The sequence below is a fragment of the Eriocheir sinensis genome, chromosome 41 (assembly GCF_024679095.1).
Source record: "Eriocheir sinensis breed Jianghai 21 chromosome 41, ASM2467909v1, whole genome shotgun sequence".
NCBI lineage: Eukaryota > Metazoa > Arthropoda > Malacostraca > Decapoda > Varunidae > Eriocheir > Eriocheir sinensis.
The window spans coordinates 14,336,082-14,359,597 of NC_066549.1; the positions used below are offsets into that span (position 1 = coordinate 14,336,082).

A 23,516-nucleotide genomic window follows, 5' to 3' on the forward strand; every position below is an offset into this window, starting at 1 on the left:
TAGATTTTTTCTTTCCTTCCTCTCGTCACCATGAACCACACACTTGTGTGTGTGTGTGTCGGGTTATCATGAGAATCGACCTCTCATGTACCTGTGGATTAGCGCAGTCAATGTACCCTTGACCCAGCCTCAGAAATAGCAACATTGGAGAACAGAGTTGCCACATTTTGTGGTATCTATACAAAGTCATTGTTATTATTCCACTAGAACAATATTCAAAGCTCTCTATACATCCTTATTAGAAATTTATATAAATGCACTATTATGAAGTTTCATTTAAAGTAATCAAACAATGAGACAATAATTGTTGCTAGTACATCTGGCAAAGCCGCACCAGGGGACTTTCCATTCAGGGCCCCGCCAGACTGGCCTCGACATATTTGGAAGACTATAGTCAGGATCTCAGTCACCAGCATATCAGTTATTTTCTTGCGAGGTCGGCAAGTTGTGGTAACAAGAAGAAGAGCGTGTCAGCTGATTGGTCCAGCAGTTATCCGCGTGTTTATTCCAGTACATAGAATGGAGAAAAGTTTTTTAACTGTGGTCCCACAGCACGGGGTGTTGTCTTATTTTGTCATTAAATAGTAGAAAAAGCAGCTCTGCCAGTCCACTGTACGAGTTTCTTGGAAGGCCATTTTCCACTGATCCTCACTCCTTGGCAACTGCCTTCGTCTGTATGTTTACATACAGTCGCACGGTTGCACGTATCCCCAACTGTTTTCCATCCATACGGACAACCAACAACTTACTGCCAGTTGGGCATACGGGCAACCGCAGTTGCCAGTAGCCCCAACGGTTAGAAGAAAACAGCCAGTATGGCACCACCTCTAGGAAGCACGGGTGATGCCGATGGTAGGGAGAAGTGGCCTGTACATGACAAAGCAGCATGAAACTCGAAGCAATAATGCATGAATGTCGGGATGGTAAGAATTTAGGACTAAGCACGAAATTAGAGGATTGCGAAACTCGGATAGCGTGACACTCGGGAGGGTACTGTAGTAACTTTATCCCTGCAACAGTTGCTGAACAGCGCCCGATAAACAGTATCATTTATATATAGTAACTGCTGACCATAGGACTGCAGAATAAATATGAATCACAGCAATATGTAAGATTTTAGCATCATCTCTTCATAGATTTTATTACAATATGGAAATGTTCCTGTATGTTTACATCCAAAGCTTTAGGTCTGTAAGTGGATTTTGTTCATATTTTCACAAGGTAAAAGGAGTCACACTCAGTCAAAGTTGGGTCCTAGAATTGTGACCTGAATGTGGCTTCCCTCCACCCTTCCTTACTAAATTGTTGCACTACACTTACTTTATATGGTATATTTTCTATCTCTTTATTGCTGTGAGGTTCCCCTCTCTTACTTTGGAAATTGTTCTGATGTGTGGTACAGCTTAATGCATGGAGTTATGGACAGTGCAACTTGATATATATCACAGCTCTAGATACTTCTGACAGCTAGGACCAGACTGAGACTTTGAGTATTAAGTCACATGAACCATGGGCACTCACAATTTGCCACTTGCAATATTTTGTCTTAAAAGCAATCCTATGTTATCAGCTACATAAAATTTTTGCTGGGAAATATAGGGCATGATATATGAAGCATCTACATATAGTCACCTCACAGCTTGATGAATTCTGCTGCTGGCTAAAGGTTAAACTTTTGACCTCCAGTGAACAGAATGCACATTGCTTTTTAGACCTGCTCTCCTGAAAAAAATGCATCTTACAGCCAATACAGACAGAGTATATTGAATATCTTACCTGCAAATTCATTGAAGTGGTTGCCAATGTCAAAAGCCTGGTAATTTGCTGCTCCATACTCAAAGTCTATGAAAGAGGCTGTTTTTGTGTTTTCATTCCAGATTACATTACCCAGAAGAATGTCATTATGGGAGAAGACAACTGGACATCCCAAACTAGTGAGAATCTTTTCAAGTTCAGTGATTTCTTGATCTAACAGCCTTTTGTTGTACTTGTGTTCATCCAATCTAAAAAAAAAAAAAAAAAAAAAAAAAAAGCTGTAATCTCTGATTTGCTTTTCTGGGAATGACAATAAAAGATAAATGTTTTAGATAATTGCTTCTCCTCACAAGATACCAAAGGAGCAACTATATTTGAGATTTGGAAAAATGTGATGATCATGAAATGAAAAAAAATCTACTTTGTCAATGCCTTAAGATTTTTAACACACTAAAAGTTTAAAATCCCCTCTTAACTGAAAGTACTGTATTTCCCACCATATAAGATGCACCATAGTATAATACGTACCTATAATTTGGCTACATATATTTAAAAAAAAAAAAAAAAAAAAAAAAAAATCTACATTTCCCTGAATTTAATGTATACATTCTTATTTATTTATTTATTTTTTTACATCAATGCCTATGGCGCCAGTAGGCTTGCTTGAGGGGCCTGGATGGTAGTCGGCCCCAGCCCGTATTGGCGCAGGCAGGTGTTTTTTTTTTAGTGGCGCCATCTTCTCTTGGCTCATGATTCACTTGGACGGTTTCCTCTAGAGTCCGGGTTGATGGGTGGTCTTCAGGACAGCATGTGGATAGTTTTAAGCCATTCGGCGGTGACTGAAAAATCTGAGGTGGTAGCGTGGGGATTCAAACTCGTGTCGTCCATCACACGATGAATGTGGGCCCAGCACGCTACCACTCAGCCACCACCTACCCAGTATTACATTTGGCCACCTTACTTCATTATAAACGAACATTTTATTACACACATCTCAGTGGCTTTTATTCCTTTAGGAAGTATCATATCAGTTTATCAGTGATCATCATAACTGTTGGTGAACAATTATGACTATGAGACCGTATATTGCTCTCTGCCCTTCTCTTTGTTCAAAGTGTTCCACTGTTGGTTGAAGAGTTACAGTGCTCTTGCACCGAGCAGCTGTGGCTTTGAAATGGTAAACAATGGTAAACAAAAGGGTTGGTTGGTAGATTCACTCACTGTGCAGTTCTGGCTGCACGCGCATAATCATGTTTCATGGTAAGTGCACAAAGCGTTATCAGCTAATGCCACTTTCTTGATATAAATTATGGCTATGGCTTCAGCGTAAAGCTATTCATTACCTCGACAAAATTACCAAGGATTTTATTCACAAAATACTGTAACTATTACTGAACTGGGCATTACTATTTACAATGATGCCATATTTTGTCTGTGTAAGGTGTTAGCGCCAAAAACAACAACATCCATCTAGTATCTACACCAACAATGGCCGTCTCACATCTACAGCATCAAGACAACGATCTGACAGACTTATGTTAATTTTATATTTTAGCATTATTTTCATTTGTAATCATTATCTAATAATTTATAAATGTATATATTTCATTCTGGGGCCATCTGGGAACTATTGCGCTAAACGGAAGTGTTTTGAGTTTTGATCTCGTACCAGTAACAACAACCCCTAGGCCAGGGGCGGGCAACCTTTTCGAAGGGAAGGGCAGATGAGACTTTCCGGAGCAGGTTGCGGGCCGGAGTGAGAAACAAGAACCCCAAAGTAAAAAGAAGTGAAAAGTGAAAAACATAAAAGATCAGTGAGACAGTTGGTTCCGTTTGTTATGAAGAAATGTTTCAGTGTCCGACTCGGTGAATGAGGTAGACAACAGAATAATGTCATTGAGGTGGAGGTTCAAGAACTGAGAGCAAAGTTGAGACACTCGTTTCCTGACCCTCCCAGGCTAAGGTCACGACCCCCGCTTGCTCCGGCTTGCATCCACGCTCTCACACCCGCACCCGCTGTCCTAGTGTTCACCGTGATTCCGTGATTTAGTGTTCACCGTGATTCTGTGATTTAGTGTTCACCATGATTCCGTGATTTAGTGTTCACCGTGATTCCGTGATTTAGTGTTCACCGTGATTCTGTGATTTAGTGTTCACCATGATTCCGTGATTTAGTGTTCACCGTGATTCCGTGATTTAGTGTTCACCATGATTCCGTGATTTAGTGTTCACCATGATTCCGTGATTTAGTGTTCACCGTGATTCTGTGATTTAGTGTTCTCCATGATTCTGTGATTTAGTGTTCACCGTGATTCCGTGATTTAGTGTTCACCGTGATTCCGTGATTTAGTGTTCACCATGATTCTGTGATTTAGTGTTCACCGTGATTCCGTGATTTAGTGTTCACCGTGATTCCGTGATTTAGTGTTCACCGTGATTCCGTGATTTAGTGTTCACCGTGATTTAGTGTTCACCGTGATTCCGTGATTTAGTGTTCACCGTGATTCTGTGATTTAGTGTTCACCGTGATTCTGTGATTTAGTGTTCACCGTGATTCTGTGATTTAGTGTTCACCGTGATTCTGTGATTTAGTGTTCACCGTGATTCCGTGATTTAGTGTTCACCGTGATTTAGTGTTCACCGTGATTCCGTGATTTAGTGTTCACCGTGATTCCGTGATTTAGTGTTCACCGTGATTTAGTGTTAACCGTGATTCCGTGTTCACCGTGATTCCGTGATTCAGTGTTCACCGTGATTTAGTGTTCACCGTGATTCCGTGTTCACCGTGATTCCATGATTTAGTGTTAACCGTGACTCCGTGATTTAGTGCTAACCGTGATTCCGTGATTTAGTGTTAACCGTGATTTAGTGTTCACCGTGATTCCGTGATTTAGTGTTCACCGTGATTCTGTGATTTAGTGTTCACCGTGATTCTGTGATTTAGTGTTCACCGTGATTCTGTGATTTAGTGTTCACCGTGATTCTGTGATTTAGTGTTCACCGTGATTCTGTGATTTAGTGTTCACCATGATTCTGTGATTTAGTGTTCACCGTGATTCTGTGATTTAGTGTTCACCGTGATTCTGTGATTTAGTGTTCACCATGATTCTGTGATTTAGTGTTCACCGTGATTCCGTGATTTAGTGTTCACCGTGATTTAGTGTTCACCGTGATTCTGTGATTTAGTGTTCACCATGATTCTGTGATTTAGTGTTCACCGTGATTCCGTGATTTAGTGTTCACCGTGATTTAGTGTTCACCGTGATTCCGTGATTTAGTGTTCACCGTGATTCTGTGATTTAGTGTTCACCGTGATTCTGTGATTTAGTGTTCACCGTGATTCTGTGATTTAGTGTTCACCGTGATTCCGTGATTTAGTGTTCACCGTGATTCTGTGATTTAGTGTTCACCATGATTCTGTGATTTAGTGTTCACCGTGATTCTGTGATTTAGTGTTCACCGTGATTCTGTGATTTAGTGTTCACCATGATTCCGTGATTTAGTGTTCACCATGATTCCGTGATTTAGTGTTCACCGTGATTCTGTGATTTAGTGTTCACCGTGATTCCGTGATTTAGTGTTCACCGTGATTCCGTGATTTAGTGTTCACCGTGATTCCGTGATTTAGTGCTCACCATGATTCTGTGATTTAGTGTTCACCGTGATTCTGTGATTTAGTGTTCACCATGATTCCGTGATTTAGTGTTCACCATGATTCCGTGATTTAGTGTTCACCGTGATTCTGTGATTTAGTGTTCACCGTGATTCTGTGATTTAGTGTTCACCGTGATTCTGTGATTTAGTGTTCACCGTGATTCCGTGATTTAGTGTTCACCGTGATTCTGTGATTTAGTGTTCACCGTGATTCCGTGATTTAGTGTTCACCGTGATTCTGTGATTTAGTGTTCACCATGATTCCGTGATTTAGTGTTCACCGTGATTCTGTGATTTAGTGTTCACCGTGATTCCGTGATTTAGTGTTCACCGTGATTCCGTGATTTAGTGTTCACCGTGATTCCGTGATTTAGTGCTCACCATGATTCTGTGATTTAGTGTTCACCGTGATTCTGTGATTTAGTGTTCACCATGATTCCGTGATTTAGTGTTCACCGTGATTCTGTGATTTAGTGTTCACCATGATTCCGTGATTTAGTGTTCACCATGATTCCGTGATTTAGTGTTCACCATGATTCCGTGATTTAGTGTTCACCGTGATTCTGTGATTTAGTGTTCACCGTGATTCTGTGATTTAGTGTTCACCATGATTCCGTGATTTAGTGTTCACCATGATTCCGTGATTTAGTGTTCACCGTGATTCTGTGATTTAGTGTTCACCGTGATTCCGTGATTTAGTGTTCACCGTGATTCCGTGATTTAGTGTTCACCGTGATTCTGTGATTTAGTGTTCACCATGATTCCGTGATTTAGTGTTCACCATGATTCCGTGATTTAGTGTTCACCGTGATTCTGTGATTTAGTGTTCACCGTGATTCCGTGATTTAGTGTTCACCGTGATTCCGTGATTTAGTGTTCACCATGATTCCGTGATTTAGTGTTCACCATGATTCTGTGATTTAGTGTTCACCGTGATTCTGTGATTTAGTGTTCACCGTGATTCCGTGATTTAGTGTTCACCGTGATTCTGTGATTTAGTGTTCACCGTGATTCCGTGATTTAGTGTTCACCGTGATTCCGTGATTTAGTGTTCACCATGATTCCGTGATTTAGTGTTCACCATGATTCTGTGATTTAGTGTTCACCGTGATTCTGTGATTTAGTGTTCACCGTGATTCCGTGATTTAGTGTTCACCATGATTCCGTGATTTAGTGTTCACCGTGATTCCGTGATTTAGTGTTCACCGTGATTCCGTGATTTAGTGTTCACCGTGATTCCGTGATTTAGTGTTCACCGTGATTCCGTGATTTAGTGTTCACCGTGATTCCGTGATTTAGTGTTCACCGTGATTCCGTGATTTAGTGCTCACTGTGATTCCGTGATTTAGTGTTCACCGTGATTCTGTGATTTAGTGCTCACCGTGCTTCCGTGGTTTTGTGTTCACCAAGTGTGTTGTGCAATCTTTATATGTCATCGGGGATTTTAACTATAGTTGATATTACTTGAAGAGGTACATCGTTCATCGGTAACTTCATCACTTCACAGCTGAGCAGACATCACCGCCGCTGTGGAACGTTAAGTGTTATAATTTTACTGCTTCCTGTACCTGTCACAGGGCAACAAAGTATAGTATTTCAACAACAGCACACACATTGTTTAAACACAAACCCGAGTGATACATTATTACTTATTATAGCGAGTATTTTATTTCTTTTATTACTATAGTAAACGGTCAGATCACAACTCACTGTATTTTCTTGTTCGTTGCCAATTGCCAATCGTCCCTGAACCCCGCCCCATTTATTCCCAGGGGTATAATTACTCCTGGTACCGCTCGTTAAGTCTGTAATTTTCCAGGATTAGTGAGGTCGGCTAATCTTTTCACAGGCACTCCCTCACCAAGACAGTCAGGTGTACGCGGTCAGTTTCTCAGGTGTTCACACACCCGCCCATATCCTACAGCCACCGAGGGCTTAACGAAGGCAGCCACCTGGCATTCCTTAAATAATCCTAAGACTGCGAGGGTCAACACAGGTATTTTTATTTTAAACACCTTCCCTATTCCTCTTTCTCTGCCCAAACCCATATTTCCTCCTCCTCCTCCTTTAATTATTTCCTCCTCCTCCTCTGGAGGGAGCATGAAGGCAGAGGCATAGTGAATCTAGCACACTGATTGGGCAGACACTCTGATGTCATGTGGCACGACTCTCCAATTGGCTTGGCCAGTGTGTGATGACTTAGTACCCTTCCACAGCGGCAATCTCAGGACAGGGATTCTGTACTCTGATAAAGGAAAAAAAATACTTATATTCAAGGAGATTTTTGACCCTATGAATGTCTCTGAATAAGAGAACTACCTCCACCAGTATGTAGACCAAGGTTTAGAGATTCAGTTGGTATGAAAATTTTGTTTTTCGGCCAAATGGCGCTTAGTACCCTTCTGCTGCGGAGCGCCTCAAATCTAAAGAAAATTTAGTGAAAATGAATGCACTTTTATCCCTTATTATTATGATTTAACCAACCTGTTTTGCTTCTCTGATTCAAATTTTTCAGGCACAAGGTCCAAAAAATGACGGATTTTCAGAAAAGTCGATGGTCTTGTTTTATCTCCTCCCTAGAAATAAAAAGAGCCATAAGCAACTTTCACTGCAGAAGAATTACATGTACTACACCCAGTTAAACATACTACAAATTAATGTAAGGGTAAGTGAGGATCCAACCAATTGTGATAACAGTCACACCTGCATCCCTATCCAGCCTGCCAGTCTGTTGCTATCCATAAAGCTCCCTCACATTCCCCCCCACCCCCATGAGAATCTACAGGTGTTCAAGCAAGCACCCACATACACATTGACATAAACTTGCCATACATAACTTGCACATATACAAACACTACATACAGACAGACAGACATATAGTTTCACTGCATCTAATTTCTACAGACACATACACACACACACATAAACATTTCACCCTGCGTCCCCTTTTTCCAGAGGCATTGAAACACATGACAGTTTGGCACCCCACTCCTTATCTTTTTTTCCATTCAACCCACAGCACCAGTAAGCTTTCTTGATTGGGCCTGCTGGTTGGCCCTCGACTGTTAGAGGGACAAGCAAGTGTTTCATGGTGGCATATTGCTTGGCTCATGCTACCCTCCTTAACTCCAATTAACCCATCTACTTCAGCTAACTTGAAGCTTTGAGTGGATGAGAAATGGCTAAAAATGGAAGGAATATGAGCGTTGCTATACAGCATGGGGTGTGCATTAGCATGCTCCTCTCATACCCATGTAGCCACCAGTATATTCTTGCACTAAAAAATCATTTTTACTAGGTATTTTTGGTTACAAAATAAACCCATCTGTGACAGCCGGCATCCAACCCTGACACTCCTGCTGTCAAGTGACCTGGGAGTGACTCACTGATTGCCACATGTCACCTCTACCTCCAATTTACTCAAATTTGGGTTTGGACGTTTGGACAAATGGCCATATAGGTAGATTCTAGGGATGGAGTGAATACAAGAGTTGTGTATTCGAATACCAATATGAATACTTCAAATTCCAACAAATACGAATACGAATTTGAATACACTGAAATGGTTTTAATTCAAATACAAATATGAATACTTCATGAAAGTATTCATGAATACTCTTCATTGCAAAATACCTTCTTGATGTAAATGGGTATAGCACTGTTCTTAAGTTATGCAAAAGTAAAATGAACTCATGAACAGTGACATATGAGTGGACTACACACTCACTGTTCACAGTGGCAAGTGGCAACTGAATCAGACTCCAGACGCCATGCTGCCACAGTCTGCGAACCTGTGCTATAAACGACAATTACAAGTCCACCCAGGAGGCTAAAGTTGTCAGGAACAATGGCTGTTATTTCTGTTAAAAAAATCTGAAGTATTTGTCAGAATATTTGAAGAATAAGAATAATTTTCCCTTGTATTTAAATATGAATGAAAATACTTTAATTTCTATCAATAATTATTCAAATACAAATACATCCAAATATGATATTCGAATGTATTCAAATACGAATAATGAATACAAATACTCCATCCCTGGTTAATTTTCTTTAAAGTTTTGCTAGAGTCCAGGTTGACAGTTGGTCATCAGGACAGCATATGAGTAGTCTTAAGCCACTCAGTAATGACTGAAAATTGTCAGCTTTTATTGGGAGGTGGGACTTGAACCTGGGTCCTCCAGGACACCACATCTGCAGGTTGACCACTCAGACACCACCTTCCCCTAGACACTCTTACATTCCCCCAGGTCTCATGAGGCCATGTACCAATTCCCTGTCCAGAACCTTCCAAAGAGTCTGGGGTCTGGGGTGAAGGGGGCTGAATTGAAATGGATAGAAAATTCTTGATCCATAAGAAAGGCAAATGAGGACATTTCTAAGGAATGAACAGTCTGAATGGAGGGAAGTTGCAAGCAGAGTGTTGCGGGGGTCAAGTGCTGGGATCAATAAGACTCTTGACATATGAAAATGATATGATGGATGAACTAAGCAGCTATGTCAGCCTATTTGCAGATGACTTAAGGTTAATGAGGAGAGTGAAAGACAAGAGATTGTGATGAGTTGCTAGGAGACATATACAAGATATACAACTGGAGTCAAAAGTGGGAAGTGAAATTTGATTCAAAGAACATTATGTGTTTGAAATGACAAAGCAAATATAGGCTCACATGGAACTATGAACTATGAGTGGAAGTAATAAAGAAAGCCAGAAGAAATATTTAGGAGTGGTAATACAAGATACACTATCACTAGATAAACAAGACACTATCACTGGATAAACAAGACGCACTATCACTGAATAAACATATTAACCCCTTTAATACGATGACGCCTACGTAGGCGTCATGAAACCCCAGTAGCATATACGATGACGCCTATGTAGGCGTCATATTTTTATTCCGTTTCTTCTTCTATTGAGTTGTCCCGTACTTTGTGTTGGTTACTAAGTAAAGACGCCGTATGCTGTCCTTGAAATCTTATTGCTCCTCCCACCATCCTTGTTCCCACCAATCACAAAAAATGAGCTACAGTATGCACCGCCTTTTTCCTGCCTTGTGTCTAAAATTAGGAAGTCTCATTGGCTCTCTCTCTCTCTCTCTCTCTCTCTCTCTCTCTCTCTCTCTCTCTCTCTCTCTCTCTCTCTCTCTCTCTCTCTCTCTCAGACACCGAGGCACCGACCAACGTTGCCAGATTGTCGTACTCGGCCTCCTGTCTGCCAATTTCCGACCCAAAAATCTGCCTCCTCGACCCCAATAATTGCCTTCATATACAGTTATCATTAGAATGGTTAATTATTGGTGTGTTTTGGCAATAGTTATGGCTCAGAAACCGGTAAATACGAGGCTACGAGTATGATAATCTGGCAACGATGGCGCCGACACCATCACGTCTCGCCCACCTCTCTCTCTCTCTCTCTCTCTCTCTCTCTCTCTCTCTCTCTCTCTGATAATTTCTCGACATTCTTCCTCCTCTACACAATCATCTGCTTTCTCTATTTCTTTCCCCCTTGCCCCTTTCCCCCCTTTCTTTATTTCGCTTTTTTTTTTATTTCGCGTTGACGCAATTTATATTATGCATAGCAGGTATATGTTGCCTCGTTGTGTATGCTGCTTTGCAAATACGGGATACATGTAATGAGGGCTTTCAGCAGCATAATATACGGAGGCGACAAGCAGACACATGCCGGCTCAGGTTTACCGCGCGCGGCCGAGCACGCCGTATATCAGCCAGGCGGGCTTTTTGAACATCCGGCGCGAAGGGGTTAATAGCATATTAAGGACCACATACAAAATGTTAACATATATAATTAATACTTTTCATTATACAGATGAGGACATGATGAGACTAATAGTAACAGCAAATAAAACCAAAACTAGGATATGAAGCAACTGTGTGGTTCCCTCGCACACACATACCACACACACACACACACAAAAACAAAAAAAACATAAGTAAACCAGAAATAATACAAAGATCTGCAACAAAAAATGGTTCCACTATTGACAAGTTTAACATATGAGGGAAGCTTAAAAGAAATTATCAAATAACATTAACTGGAAGAGGTAAGCAGAGGAAACCTGATTGTCCAGTCAGAAAGAGGACCATGAAACTTGAGAAACACACAGAAAGAAAAAACACAAGAACAAACTGAGGAAGACTTGATGCATGAAAGATGTTGAGAAATGCTGCTGTCCACACAGAGGCATAGATGCTTAGAATGGATAAACACATTAACTGCCGAAGAGCAATATTGGAACTCCCTTGTGGTGCCATTAATTTTCCCATGTGGTTACGCTCAGTGCTATAGCAGCAGTAGCACAAAGAGGCAGTAGTTTATTATACTCCTTAAATACTCTGTAAAACAACCCCAAAAGTCATGGTACACCGATATGGCAACACAATTACGATTCATAATGAAATTTTCAGAATCTGGCCACCGGTGGAACAAAAAGATTATATATTTACAATTAATGTCTGCTTTTTCCAATCCCATAAAGGATAAATACTGTATGTCTCAAGAAATAATACTTATAAAAAATCATTGAGAAAGCACTCTGATGAGTAATAAAGGCAATAGACTTTGTTTAAATTGTATTCTATTTAGGATCATTGTTTTTGATTCAGAAAAAAAGAATATTTAGCTGACTTTTCAAGGATACTGCTGTTTATATGCCTTCCAATAAACAGACCACATGCTCTTTATATGTGAGATGAAAAGTTGATTTTTTTGTACCCTGAGGAGTAATGATGGCACTACAAATAGGAAAATGTTAGATGATTTAAGAATGATTACTTTCCATTGGAATAAGGGAATGTTTATATGAATTTTCAAGGATACTGCTTTTTATGTGTGTGGCCATAAATAGGAGACTTTTTTGTTGAATGAAAGGTTCCTTTTCTGTGTTTTAGCGAGTAATATGGCACATCTAATGAAAACATTTGTTATAACTTCTTAGAAAAATTGTTTTTGCATCAGAATAAAAAAATATTTAATTGAATTTCAAAGGAAAGGCTCTTATGTGCCTAGCCAAATTTACAAGACATGCATTTTTTGTTAGATAAAAAGTATTATATTGATATGACGAAAAGTCCTTCAGTATCACTGTTTTGGGTAATGTCATCATTAACTTGCATTTAATTAATCTCTTTATGTGTTTCTACCTAATTTAGAGTCAAATTATCTTTTTCTCATCATTAATGTACCACCGGTGGTACATGTGGCAGTAACTAGAAGTTTGCAATGTACCACTGGTGGTGCATATGGCAGTTAATGTGCAGTGCGGCGATGGGGTAACATGTGTAGTGCACCGACGGCCTGATGAGCGAGCCTCCCATAATCCATTCGCTGAATGGGTTATGGGAGGCTCGCTCATCAGGCCGTCACCACACTACAAATGTGTTAAAGAAGTGATTGCAGGAAAGTATTCACAAATTAAAAGAGAAACTGGACATATGTAGATATGGAGACTTGATAGTCTAACTGCATGCCTCCACCCCCTCTGTGGCTTTACTTTAAAAGATGTTCTATTCTAGTCAACTCTATACAGTCCAAATTCTTTATGCAAGAGTTAACCAGCATCTTCATTCTTTCATCCCTTTTGCTGATAGACTCTGAAATTGCCTTCAACTTATTTTTAATTTTAAAGTTTGACATTATTATACTCTTGCTTTGGGAAAGCAGGTACTATGGCTTTTTTTTAAGCTTTTGAGCTGCCTCTTTTGCTGTAAAAAAAATCTTTTGACTATATCCATAAAACTATTGTAAAAAAGTTAACATTACCTCTGTTCTATGAACCTTTGCCATTTCTTGAGTTACTGCTCTCCAAACAGGCTCTTGGATTATTAAAGAAGGCGTTGAAGGGATCCCAATGGTAAATCCATAACATATCCCGTTGTTGAAAACTGCATGCAACTTAGGAGCACAACCAACACTATGCAAAATCTGAAAATAGATTTTCTGAAGTTTTCTTAGACCTAGGTAAACTGCCAATTATTAAAATTAAAATTTTACATGAATGTCATCAGATATATTTATCCATGCAATAAATTACTATTTATATTTTATGGGGAATCAGATATTGGTTCTGTTTTTACAAATGAAGTAACCTCAAATAACAGAGAATTATGAATAACCCCAGCATAAAAACCAACCTAATGTGAGTTATTCAATTTGCCATATATAGTACAAACACAAGTTGAAAATTCAAATGTTTGTAGGTTAAATTCTTGAATCTTTTTTGCCGAGTTAAAATTCATGCTGAAATCATAAATATTACAGCATTAGCAGAATCCAAATAAACTTTTAAGGGGGTCAGCCGGGCAAAAAATGGTAAAAATTGGTCAAAACTAATAATTGAGAAAATTATTCCTGAGATGCATATGCAAATTCAGTCTAAATCTGGAGTTTTTTGTTAAAATTTGCATATTATTTTTTCTTATGAACATATAATGGACCCCCATACATCAAATTTGACCTTATGGTATGTACTGGGCATGTAACACATTGATTATTACAATTATTTTCAAGAAACTGCTGCCATTTTAGCGATATCTGGCATCTTTTCTTCTCTACACACAGACTCACACACATAAAGCCTCAGTGCCTGTCTGAGGTTGGTAAAGGGAGGACGCACTGCATTGGTTCTGTAACACTTTTTATTTTTTATTTTACATTTTACATTTGGTCTTTGACCCCGGTAGACTTATTTGGTGGGGCCTGGTGGTCGGCCCCAGGCCACTGAGGCACAGGCAAGTGTTTATAGTGACGCCATCTTGCTTGGCTCATGCCACCCCCCCCCTCCGGAACTCATCTTTGATCCACTTGTCAAGAGAATCTAGAGTCTGCGTTGATGGCCCTCGATTTAACGGACCTCAATTTAACGGATTTCGGACTTAACGAACCACAAAATCTCAACGGACAAATACCCGGCAGCTAGTATGCCCTCCTGGACGTGAATGACTCCCGTTGACCTCCATCTCAGACATATGATACGTCAGGTTAGCTTCACGTTGGTGGTCGAACGTAGTTCTGGTGCCTCGACCTACACTTCGAGTATACACTCGACCCTCGATTTAACAGACCCCGATTTAATGGATTTCGGATTTAACAGGCCACAAAATCTCAACGGACAAATACCCAGCAACGGACATTCTGTCTGTTGCTGGGTAGATTTGTCCGGTGTGACACCAGCTTTAGAAACATCAAAACCCTAAACAGAATGCCATCGGGCCATGTCGTGAGGGCGCACCGCACAAATTACACCCCAACACACCGCCTCATGGCCTCTAGCTCTGCCCAGTTTTCGGCCGCCGGACAGGACGCATCGTATAGTGTGTGTCCGCCTTTATGGGGAAAATTGAAAACCGTCGACATCTTGTGCTTGGCCACCCATCCGAGCGGCCAAGCGCATGCGTGCAGACAGCCCCGGCCGTGCGCCGAGCCTGGCCCTGAACAGCTGACGGGCGGCTGATGATGGTGATGGTGATGATGAGCGTTGGCAGCGAGGCCCCCGCACAGGCAGCACCCAAACGGCATCCCCATCAGGGCCCACGCGTGTGTGGCTGTGTTTATTATGGGTTTGGGCTTCTCAATTTGCCAATTCCCATCCTCCACATGTTGCACGGTACCCCTTTCCTTTCTTCCATCTCTTCTTTTTGAAAAAGAAGAGATTAAAGCAAAGAAAGAAGTCCCACGCAACATGTGGAAAACAAGAATTAGCAAATTGAGGAGCCCGGGCCCACAATAAACACAGCCACACACACACGGGCCCCAACGGCAGCACCGCCTGGGCAGTGCAACGAAAGCACCGCCCGGGCAGCGCAACGAAAGCACCGTCCGGGCAGCGCCGATGCAGGGGCCACGCAGCCGACACCCATCATTGCCACCACCATCAGCAGCCGCCCATCAGCTGCTCAAGCCCGGCGCGTGGCCGGGGCCATTCGCACACATGCGCCTGGCTGCCCGGATCATAAAAAAAAAAAAAAATAAAAAAAAAATCTCTCTCTCTCTCTCTCTCTCTCTATATCTATCTATCTATCTATCTATCTATCTATCTATCTATATATATATAGATATATATATATATATATATATATATATATATATATATATATATATATATATATATATATATATATATATTGTTCAAAGCTAGAAGGGAGGCTGGGTAGATTTGTCCGGTGTGACACCGGCTTTAGAAATGTCAAAACTGTATTTTCAAGCAACGGACCACCCTTCCCCCCTTTTAATCCGTTAAATCAAGGGCCGAGTGTAGTTAGTGGTTGCGGGAGTCTCCGTAACAACCATAACACATTGATTTGTGTTTTATATTATTTATCATTGCTATTTGTTAATAAAATTACTTTAATTCTGTAAAATGATTTTTATATGAATATTTTTTTTAGATATAGGACGTATTAATGTGATTCACATTAATTTCAATGGGGAAATTCGTTTTGGTTTACGCGTGTTTTGGTGTGTGAGCAATGTTCCGAAACAAATTAGACTCGTAAACTGAGGTATGACTGCATCACCAAGTAGATAATTATCTCGTGCTTCAACATATAGTAGATGCACTCATGCTACCACTGCCATGGGGGGAATCTAACACTTCTCAAGGCATATAATAAACTGATCTGCTTGGGAATAAATACTTTTCCCAATGACCTGCGTGGGATTTAAACCCAATTGTGACATGTGGCAGACACTCTAGCAATAAATCAAAGGCCTTATGCCTTTAAAGTTTTCATCCATGTCTAGTGCAATTACATTACTTAAATACCTATTTTATTAAAGCCTTCTTAGTAGGAAATCTAACAAAATGGCACTTGATCTGCTTATCACTGCATTGGTTAACATTTAAAAAAAAAAGGGCTATCACAACAAGATTTATACAACTCAAGGCTGGAAACTGAAGAATGCTATGTATGACCTTGTTATTTCTGAATAAAGCAAAAGGAGCTTGGTGTCCTCTAATGCCTCAAAAACCAAAATTTCTTCACCTCACGACTCATATTAAAAATTATCAACCTTACAAGTTTCTTCCATTTCCATTCAATGCTTGCAAACAATCCTTCACCACCTCCTTCAAGTCAGTCCTCCCTGCCTTTCTTGCCAACATCACTGACAAAGTCCATTCATACTAACATCATCTCCATATGATGAAATTCCTCAGCATACTCTACTATATTCATCATGATGTGGGATCAACTTTATTACCGTTCAATATCACTGTTTTGTTTTAATATATATTATATAACATAATACTTTATCTTCTCCAACAAGAGATATTTATTGCAAAGAAAAATGACATACGCTTGATACATACCTCAATGTTTCTCTTCTCTGCATCTCTATCAATGAACATGTCTGTTCCTTGACCATACACCCTCACTAGGACCTGGCTGTCCCTTTCACCATCCCACACACCAATGAGTTGGTTTGTGATGCCACTTGTATACACCTGGGGGAGATAAAAGAATAAAAAATTATTGTTTGAAGTTCAAAGCTCTTCAAAAATTACTGAATTGGTCTTGATTACGTCACAATAAATAAAACTGTTCATCAAGTTTGGCTCAAACAAAGCGGGAACCAAAATATGACCTCATTGGAAAGCATGACAAGCAATGGAGAAAATACTCATAAAAGAGGGATGACTTCCCAGAGACAAGGGTCAATGTGCACATCTGCAGAAATTACTAAACACATGCCTTTACCTGAACTTTGTACGATTCTAAATCTACAGTGGGCGCTAAAATACTGGGACCTCCCTTTCAGATGTCGCTTTATGGTTAGTGCAGTGGGAGAATCTTACCCTAGTATCCTATCCCTTTTTTTTTTTTTTTTTTTTTTTTACAACAAAGGAGACAGCTCAAGGGCACAAAAAAAGGAAACAATAATAAAAAAAGCCTGCTACTCGCTGCTCCTACAAAAAAGAATCAAAAGAGGTGGCCGAAAGAGAGGTCAATTTTGGGAGGAGAGGTGTCCTGATACCCTTCTCTTGAAAGAGTTCAAGTCGTAGGCAAGAGGAAATACAGATGAAGGAAGATTGTTCCAGAGTTTACCAGCGCGATCAGAGTGGGCGCGTCCCAGTATTTTCGGCGCCCTCTGTAAAGTGAGAGATAACCAGAAACTATGACATATCATAGTTTTAAGATACCAATTAAAACTCTCCCATGAAATAATAAATTCAGGTGACATGATTGACTTTTCAATGCCTATTGAACGTAAACCACTGCCGCCGCCGCAAAATAGCTCGCAGAGTGGTTCAACTTGTTTACTGTTTCCAAATTTCCCTCAGCGCTCGCAAAGATCACAAGCGGACAGACTAGAACAAAACCAGACAAATTAATACTTTTAATGCTGTGTATTCCCACAGCGCTCATGCGTGGTGGACAGTAGAATGACTAATTTCATCAGGGAGATAGTTCTTGCAACACCGGCCAGTGTAGTAGACCTCCTCCTTCTTCTTTTGACCTGTAATGCTTTGTATCTCTTCTTAGGTCCTCCTTCTCCACACTTTTATACTTCACAACATGCACTTAACTTAACAGTGCACACTTATACACTTCACTCTGAACTTAGGAGTTTTTCTGTCCTTTTCTTTCCCTGATTTTGCTTTTTTATGCCCTTTTGCAATTTTTCTCTATTACTTTTCACTGTCGCTGCCATGCATTACAGGTCAAAAGAAGAAGAAGAAGAAAAGGGAAACAACCCCGGGAGATCTACAATTTTCATAGACTGGAGAAAAAGTTTTTTGGACTGTGGTTCCACAGCACGGGGTGTTCTCTTATCTTGTTAATCAAATAGTAAGCAAAGCAGCTCTGTCAGTCCAATTTATGAATCCAGTGATGGTTTTGGGCTGTTTTGGGGTTGTTTTTTGAGACTAAGGTTGCGGGTTTCGGGCGGGTGTTAGGATGGGATTAGGCGGGAGCACAGTCCACAACCTTTCAACTCTGGTGTGCTGCTTTGCGTTAGTTTGTTGACAGCAGTCGTCACAGTAACATCTTCGTTTGTTACTCATTGTGATTACCGCGTTGTGTGCTCTGTGTAGTTGTAATGTGTGGGGTGCATTTATCTTCATTTTGTAAGCAGTGATCTTTTTTTTTTTTTTTTTGGTCCAGTAAGTACAAAACATTATTTTTACGTGAGATCTGAATTTCACCTCCATGCATGAGCGTAACATGACTAGAGTCATTACTTGTACCATTACTTTAAAAATAAAATGTCGACTTATTTCAGTTGTCATTATATTTTTATTCAAATAAAATATTCCGAAATCCAAAAAAATTCGAAATCCGCAACACTTTTGGTCCCAGGAATTTCGGATAAGGGATTCTCAACCTGTATAAAAGAACATTGGTTTATCTTGTAAAATATTTTTGAAATATCCCTCTGCCTTAGCAAGATCCGTCAAAAAGGTGCCCAACATCCCGTCATGCCCCAGAACAAGGACAGACCATTTGTAACTGATTGAAGATACGTATATATAATGAACTAACCAGCTCACAAAAATTTGGGAAGTTGATAGGGAAATATTGATACCAAAGTTAAAGAATGTTTTCTCTGTTTATCTTTCCCTTCTATATTGTTGCCCTGTAATAATATGAAGATTCAAATTAAAGATATTAAAAAAATCATATAATTTAAATCTTGATTTTTAAAAAAAAATTTGATAAAAATCAACTTGATTTAAATCAAACAACCCTAATTCTTATACTCCTCCAGATCTTTTTTCATGTAGCTTTGTAATTTCTATCTATTTCACATTAATTCATATAAACTAATAGAAGAAAATTTCAATTTTTTTGGTAAGATATCATACCTGATACTGTAAGTTATCTTCAATCCAGTCAGGTTTCAACTTCACTGCTATCTTCTTGGCACCTTCCTCCAAACCAACTCTGCTTGAACCATCCACTGTCAAATTGATATGCAGTGGCATTTTTAATGCACTCACAACTTATCTGAAACAATCACAAAAATTATTTTATAAACAGGAATGAGGTCTAGACAGTAAAAGCCTTAACATCTTTAGATTTTCAAATGACACTCACGGTGGGAAATTTTTTAGTTAAAAAGACAGGAACACCACTTAAATCAAGGGAGGTGAGTTACAGTCAGCGCAAAAAACTTAAGACACCCACTTTTGGCAAAAAAAAATTAGGACGGACTGGAAAAAACAATTTTTCCTCAGATTTGTACTTTATTCAGTGCTTGAACATTTCTCTCTTGTGTTTCAATACATACTGAATGTGCTTTAGCATAGAATGACAATAATCAAGAAAATATTGCCTTTTTTTTTTCACAACAAAGGAGACAGCTCAAGGGCAACAAAAAGAGTGTAGAAAAAAATCCCACAACTTGCCGCTCCCATAACAGACGATAGTATAGAGAGCCAAAAGAGAGGTCAATTTCGGGTGGAGAGGTGTCTTGATACACTCTTCTTGAAAGAGGTCAAGTTATAGGCAGGAGGAAATACAGACAAAGGAAGGCTGTTCCAGAGTTTACCAATGAAGGGATGAAAGTGTGAAGATGCTGGTTAACTCTTGCATAAGGGGTTTGGACAGAGGTGGGCGCGGTACTGAAAAATCAGTAGTGTGGTTGCGGTAGTGCGGTCCCATTTTTTATCTTTCCCAGTGCAGTACACGGTGTGCAGTACTGTGGTAGCGGTAGTCACTAGTCAATATAAAAAAATACTTCAGTGCCTATCCTGGCTATCCATTGACTAACTAATAACTTGCTACAAAAAAAAACAAAAAATAAAGGAGGACTGGGGGAGGGAGAGAGGGAGGTAAGGGAGGAGGAAGGGGGGACAGGCCAGGGAGTAGAGGATGGGAAGGGGAGGAGGGGGAGGGGAGGGAATGCAACTTTCCGAGGGAGGAGGGAGGGGACAGGGAAGGGGGAGGAGGAAGTGGGGGGTGGGAAGGAAGGAAGGAAGGGTGGTGCAGCTGCAGGGATATGGAGGGGGGGTGAAAGGGGAGGGGGGAAGGGGAGGAATATTCTCCAGCATTTGAGCGAAAACGAAGGATTACTAATATAGGAAAGTCATGAGAGGAAGAGTGAAACATTATTCAAACTGTCCGACATATTAAGACAAAACACATCAACTCATGATTCAACTGCAACTGTTAATAGCGGCTCCCGTGGGAAAGCTGTAAGCCCTGGTGTCTCATGCTTCAGTAAAGAAACCACGTGGAAATTTCAACGAGGAGATGATAATAATAATAATAATAATAATAATAATAATAATAATAATAATAATGATAAATTATTATTATTATTATAATCAAACAATATTGATCTTGGCTACATTGAAGAGAGAGAGAGAGAGAGAGAGAGAGAGAGAGAGAGAGAGAGAGAGAGAGAGAGAGAGAGAGAGAGAGAGAGAATGATAAAATAGAGAAATTAAAATGAAGTTAAAAAACAGATATAGTACGTACTATGGTCTATGTTATGCATCAAAGAAAAATTTGTATGGGACATGAGATTGAGCGGCGATCATGTTAGTGCTTGCTTGTACTGTTGTACACTGCCATGTACAGTCATCGTCAGGGGCAGTCATGGCGCCTTGGGTTGAGTGACGAACAGATTTACTCTGAGTTATTCATTTAGTATTTAATTTTGAGCAATAACTGAAAAGTCAGAATGAATGAATCACTGATTCTGATGACTGATACCGATTGACTGATTGAGTGTGATTCACTATAAAAAAATAAAAAAAAGACATTTCTTTCTTAACCAAGGGGGGCTCTTGGGGGACCCGTGAGAATTCGGGATGTTCTGGTGGGGGAGCATATTTAAATTATTCCAACCGAACTTTACGACCTAGCTAACTGAGGGGAGCTTCGCAACCCCTCGACCCCCCCTCCTAACCAAGGGGTGCTTCGCCCCCTCTGGACCCCCCCTCCCCCGGTGTGGTCTGGTGGGGGAGCATATTTAAATTATTCCAACCGAACTTTACGACCTGACTAACTGAGGGGGGCTTTGCCCCCCCTCGACCCCCCCCCTCCTAACCAAGGGGGGCTTCGCCCTCCCTGGACCCCCCCCTCCCCCCCCCATTAGAACGATCTTGGGGGACCAGTGAGAATTCGGAGGGTCCTAGTGGGCGAGCATATTTAAATTATTCCAGCCGAACCTTGCGACCTAATTAACTGACATCGCCCTATTCGACCCATCTCTTAACCAAGGTCCCCCCCCCCCCCTTTCAAACGATATATAATCCCTTACCATTACTGGACGGAATGTATATTGCTACCGCCGGCTAGTCTTGTGAACCCTTTTTATAGGAGCAGTGATTCGCGTTATTTTTTAAATGATTGTTTCCCTTTTTTTTTTGCCTCTAAGCTGTTTCCTTTGTTGTAAAAAATGAAATGGCAACACTCCTCACCGTGGCGGCAGGTATTTCCACTAAATTGGTTGGCAACACTGCTCACTTACCTATGCTCGCTTATGCAGCGAATTGTTGGTAACACTGCTCACCCCTAGCGGATCGTTGGCAACACTGCTTTCCTCCTAATGGCCGCCTGCACCGCTCTCATGAAAACAAATGTAGGCTATGCCTTTTCACTGGTGTTCTAATGTGATTCTGTTGATTTCTCAACCTCATTTGAAATGCGTATTATAGTCGAATTTATGCTCCCCCACCCAAAAACCCTGTGTTCCCACAGGTCCCCAAGATCGTTTAGGGCAGGGGATAGGCATAACTTGAAAAGAGGCATAACTCGAAAAGTAGACATTTGCGACGGAAATGAGGTACAAAATCGTGCAATTCACGAAATCTATCACCAGAAAAACATGAACCACGTCAGAAAATCGTTGGTTGGGTGAAACGGTAAATTGTCCGTCATAATATAAGGATATTGAGTGACATTAAATGAACTAATAATACCAGTCATGTCAGATTACATCAGCTGACCTCAAGTACTTGGAGTGGCAGGAGTGTGCAGCTGGCGGAAGAGTTTGTCCACATGCAGGTCACGCGCTTATCTGCCCCTTTGCCCTCAGCTTCCACTACCCTCCCTATCTTAGGACCACCGATATGACACCTTCAACTGATACGGATTTCAACGACAAACGTCCTTATAAATTACATAAATACCTGTAAATATGAACACCGGCAGTTCTCTCACAGCACTGGCCCGCCCTTAAAGTGCACATCCAGCCTCCACGTACTTGCTTCGACTGTCAATGTTTACGTCTGTCAGCAGGGTTGCCAGATTTTTTTTATAAAGTTATCGTACTGAGGTTCCACATTTATCGCTTTTCGACCTAAATTTTCGTACAATATTATAAATGCCTGTGAAAATTATTGTACGTTTATATATATATATATATATATATATATATATATATATATATATATATATATGTATATATATCACTATATATATTTAATGACGAGGTTTTCTATTCTCTTTTTTCTATTACTCTCTCGGTCCCACACGTCCTCTGCGTGTATCGAAACACGAGAAACTATACACATCAAGGAGAGGGTATTCGCCGGCTGCCTGGGATTGAACCCGCGACCAACGTGACGGGAGAGCCACTCCTTACCGAGTCGGCCAAAGAGGTACCCCATTCGCTAAATGGGTTATGGGAGGCTCGCTCATCAGGCCGTCGCCGCACTATATATATATATATATATATATATATATATATATATATATATATATATATATATATATATATATATATATATACAAAACGTGTCGTTAAAGGAAATTATATTATATTAGTATATAAAACTCAAATTGAAGGAATTTTATTACCCAAATTAAAAAATAAAAAAAACAGGTAACACAAAGAATTAATACTTTGGAACTCATAAAAATTAAAGACAGCAATTAACATCATGAGTTCTCCTACTGCCCGCTTGCGGGTTGCTTGGTTTACGTTCCCGCCCCCCACGCTGACTTTGTTATGACTAGCAAAGCCAAGAAACGTCGCCTTGCTCGGTCCAGGCAGCTTCTACAGCAGGAGCGTGCTTACTCCCTCCCTGGGAATGAGCCCAGAGACCGGTCCCGGAGTCCTGCCAACAGTCAAGCCGGTAGTACAACCAGTGACGCCTCCTCAACCTCCTCGCCATCGCCCAACAGTGATCGCT

General features: G+C 40.5%; 1 protein-coding gene across 3 annotated transcripts in view; it reads right to left on the bottom strand.

Annotated features, from left to right (window-relative positions):
* The window catches only part of LOC127009700 (ethanolamine kinase 1-like), a 34,645-nt gene extending 11,990 nt beyond the window's left edge, over positions 1 to 22,655 (bottom strand). Inside the window, exons 1-6 of one of the 3 annotated variants that reach the window (XM_050883033.1) lie at positions 22,329 to 22,449; positions 19,236 to 19,377; positions 16,740 to 16,874; positions 13,193 to 13,354; positions 7,894 to 7,985; positions 1,777 to 2,003 (exon numbers count right to left, since the gene is read on the bottom strand). In XM_050883033.1, coding sequence (XP_050738990.1) covers positions 1,777 to 2,003; positions 7,894 to 7,985; positions 13,193 to 13,354; positions 16,740 to 16,874; positions 19,236 to 19,355 — 736 coding nt within the window. In that variant the 5' untranslated portion in view covers positions 19,356 to 19,377; positions 22,329 to 22,449. Of the gene's footprint in view, positions 1 to 1,776; positions 2,004 to 7,893; positions 7,986 to 13,192; positions 13,355 to 16,739; positions 16,875 to 19,235; positions 19,378 to 19,921; positions 20,074 to 22,328; positions 22,450 to 22,511 lie in introns of those variants that run through there. The other 2 variants (XM_050883035.1, XM_050883034.1) reach the window with 2 other exon arrangements.
* Positions 22,656 to 23,516: the final 861 nt, after the last annotated feature.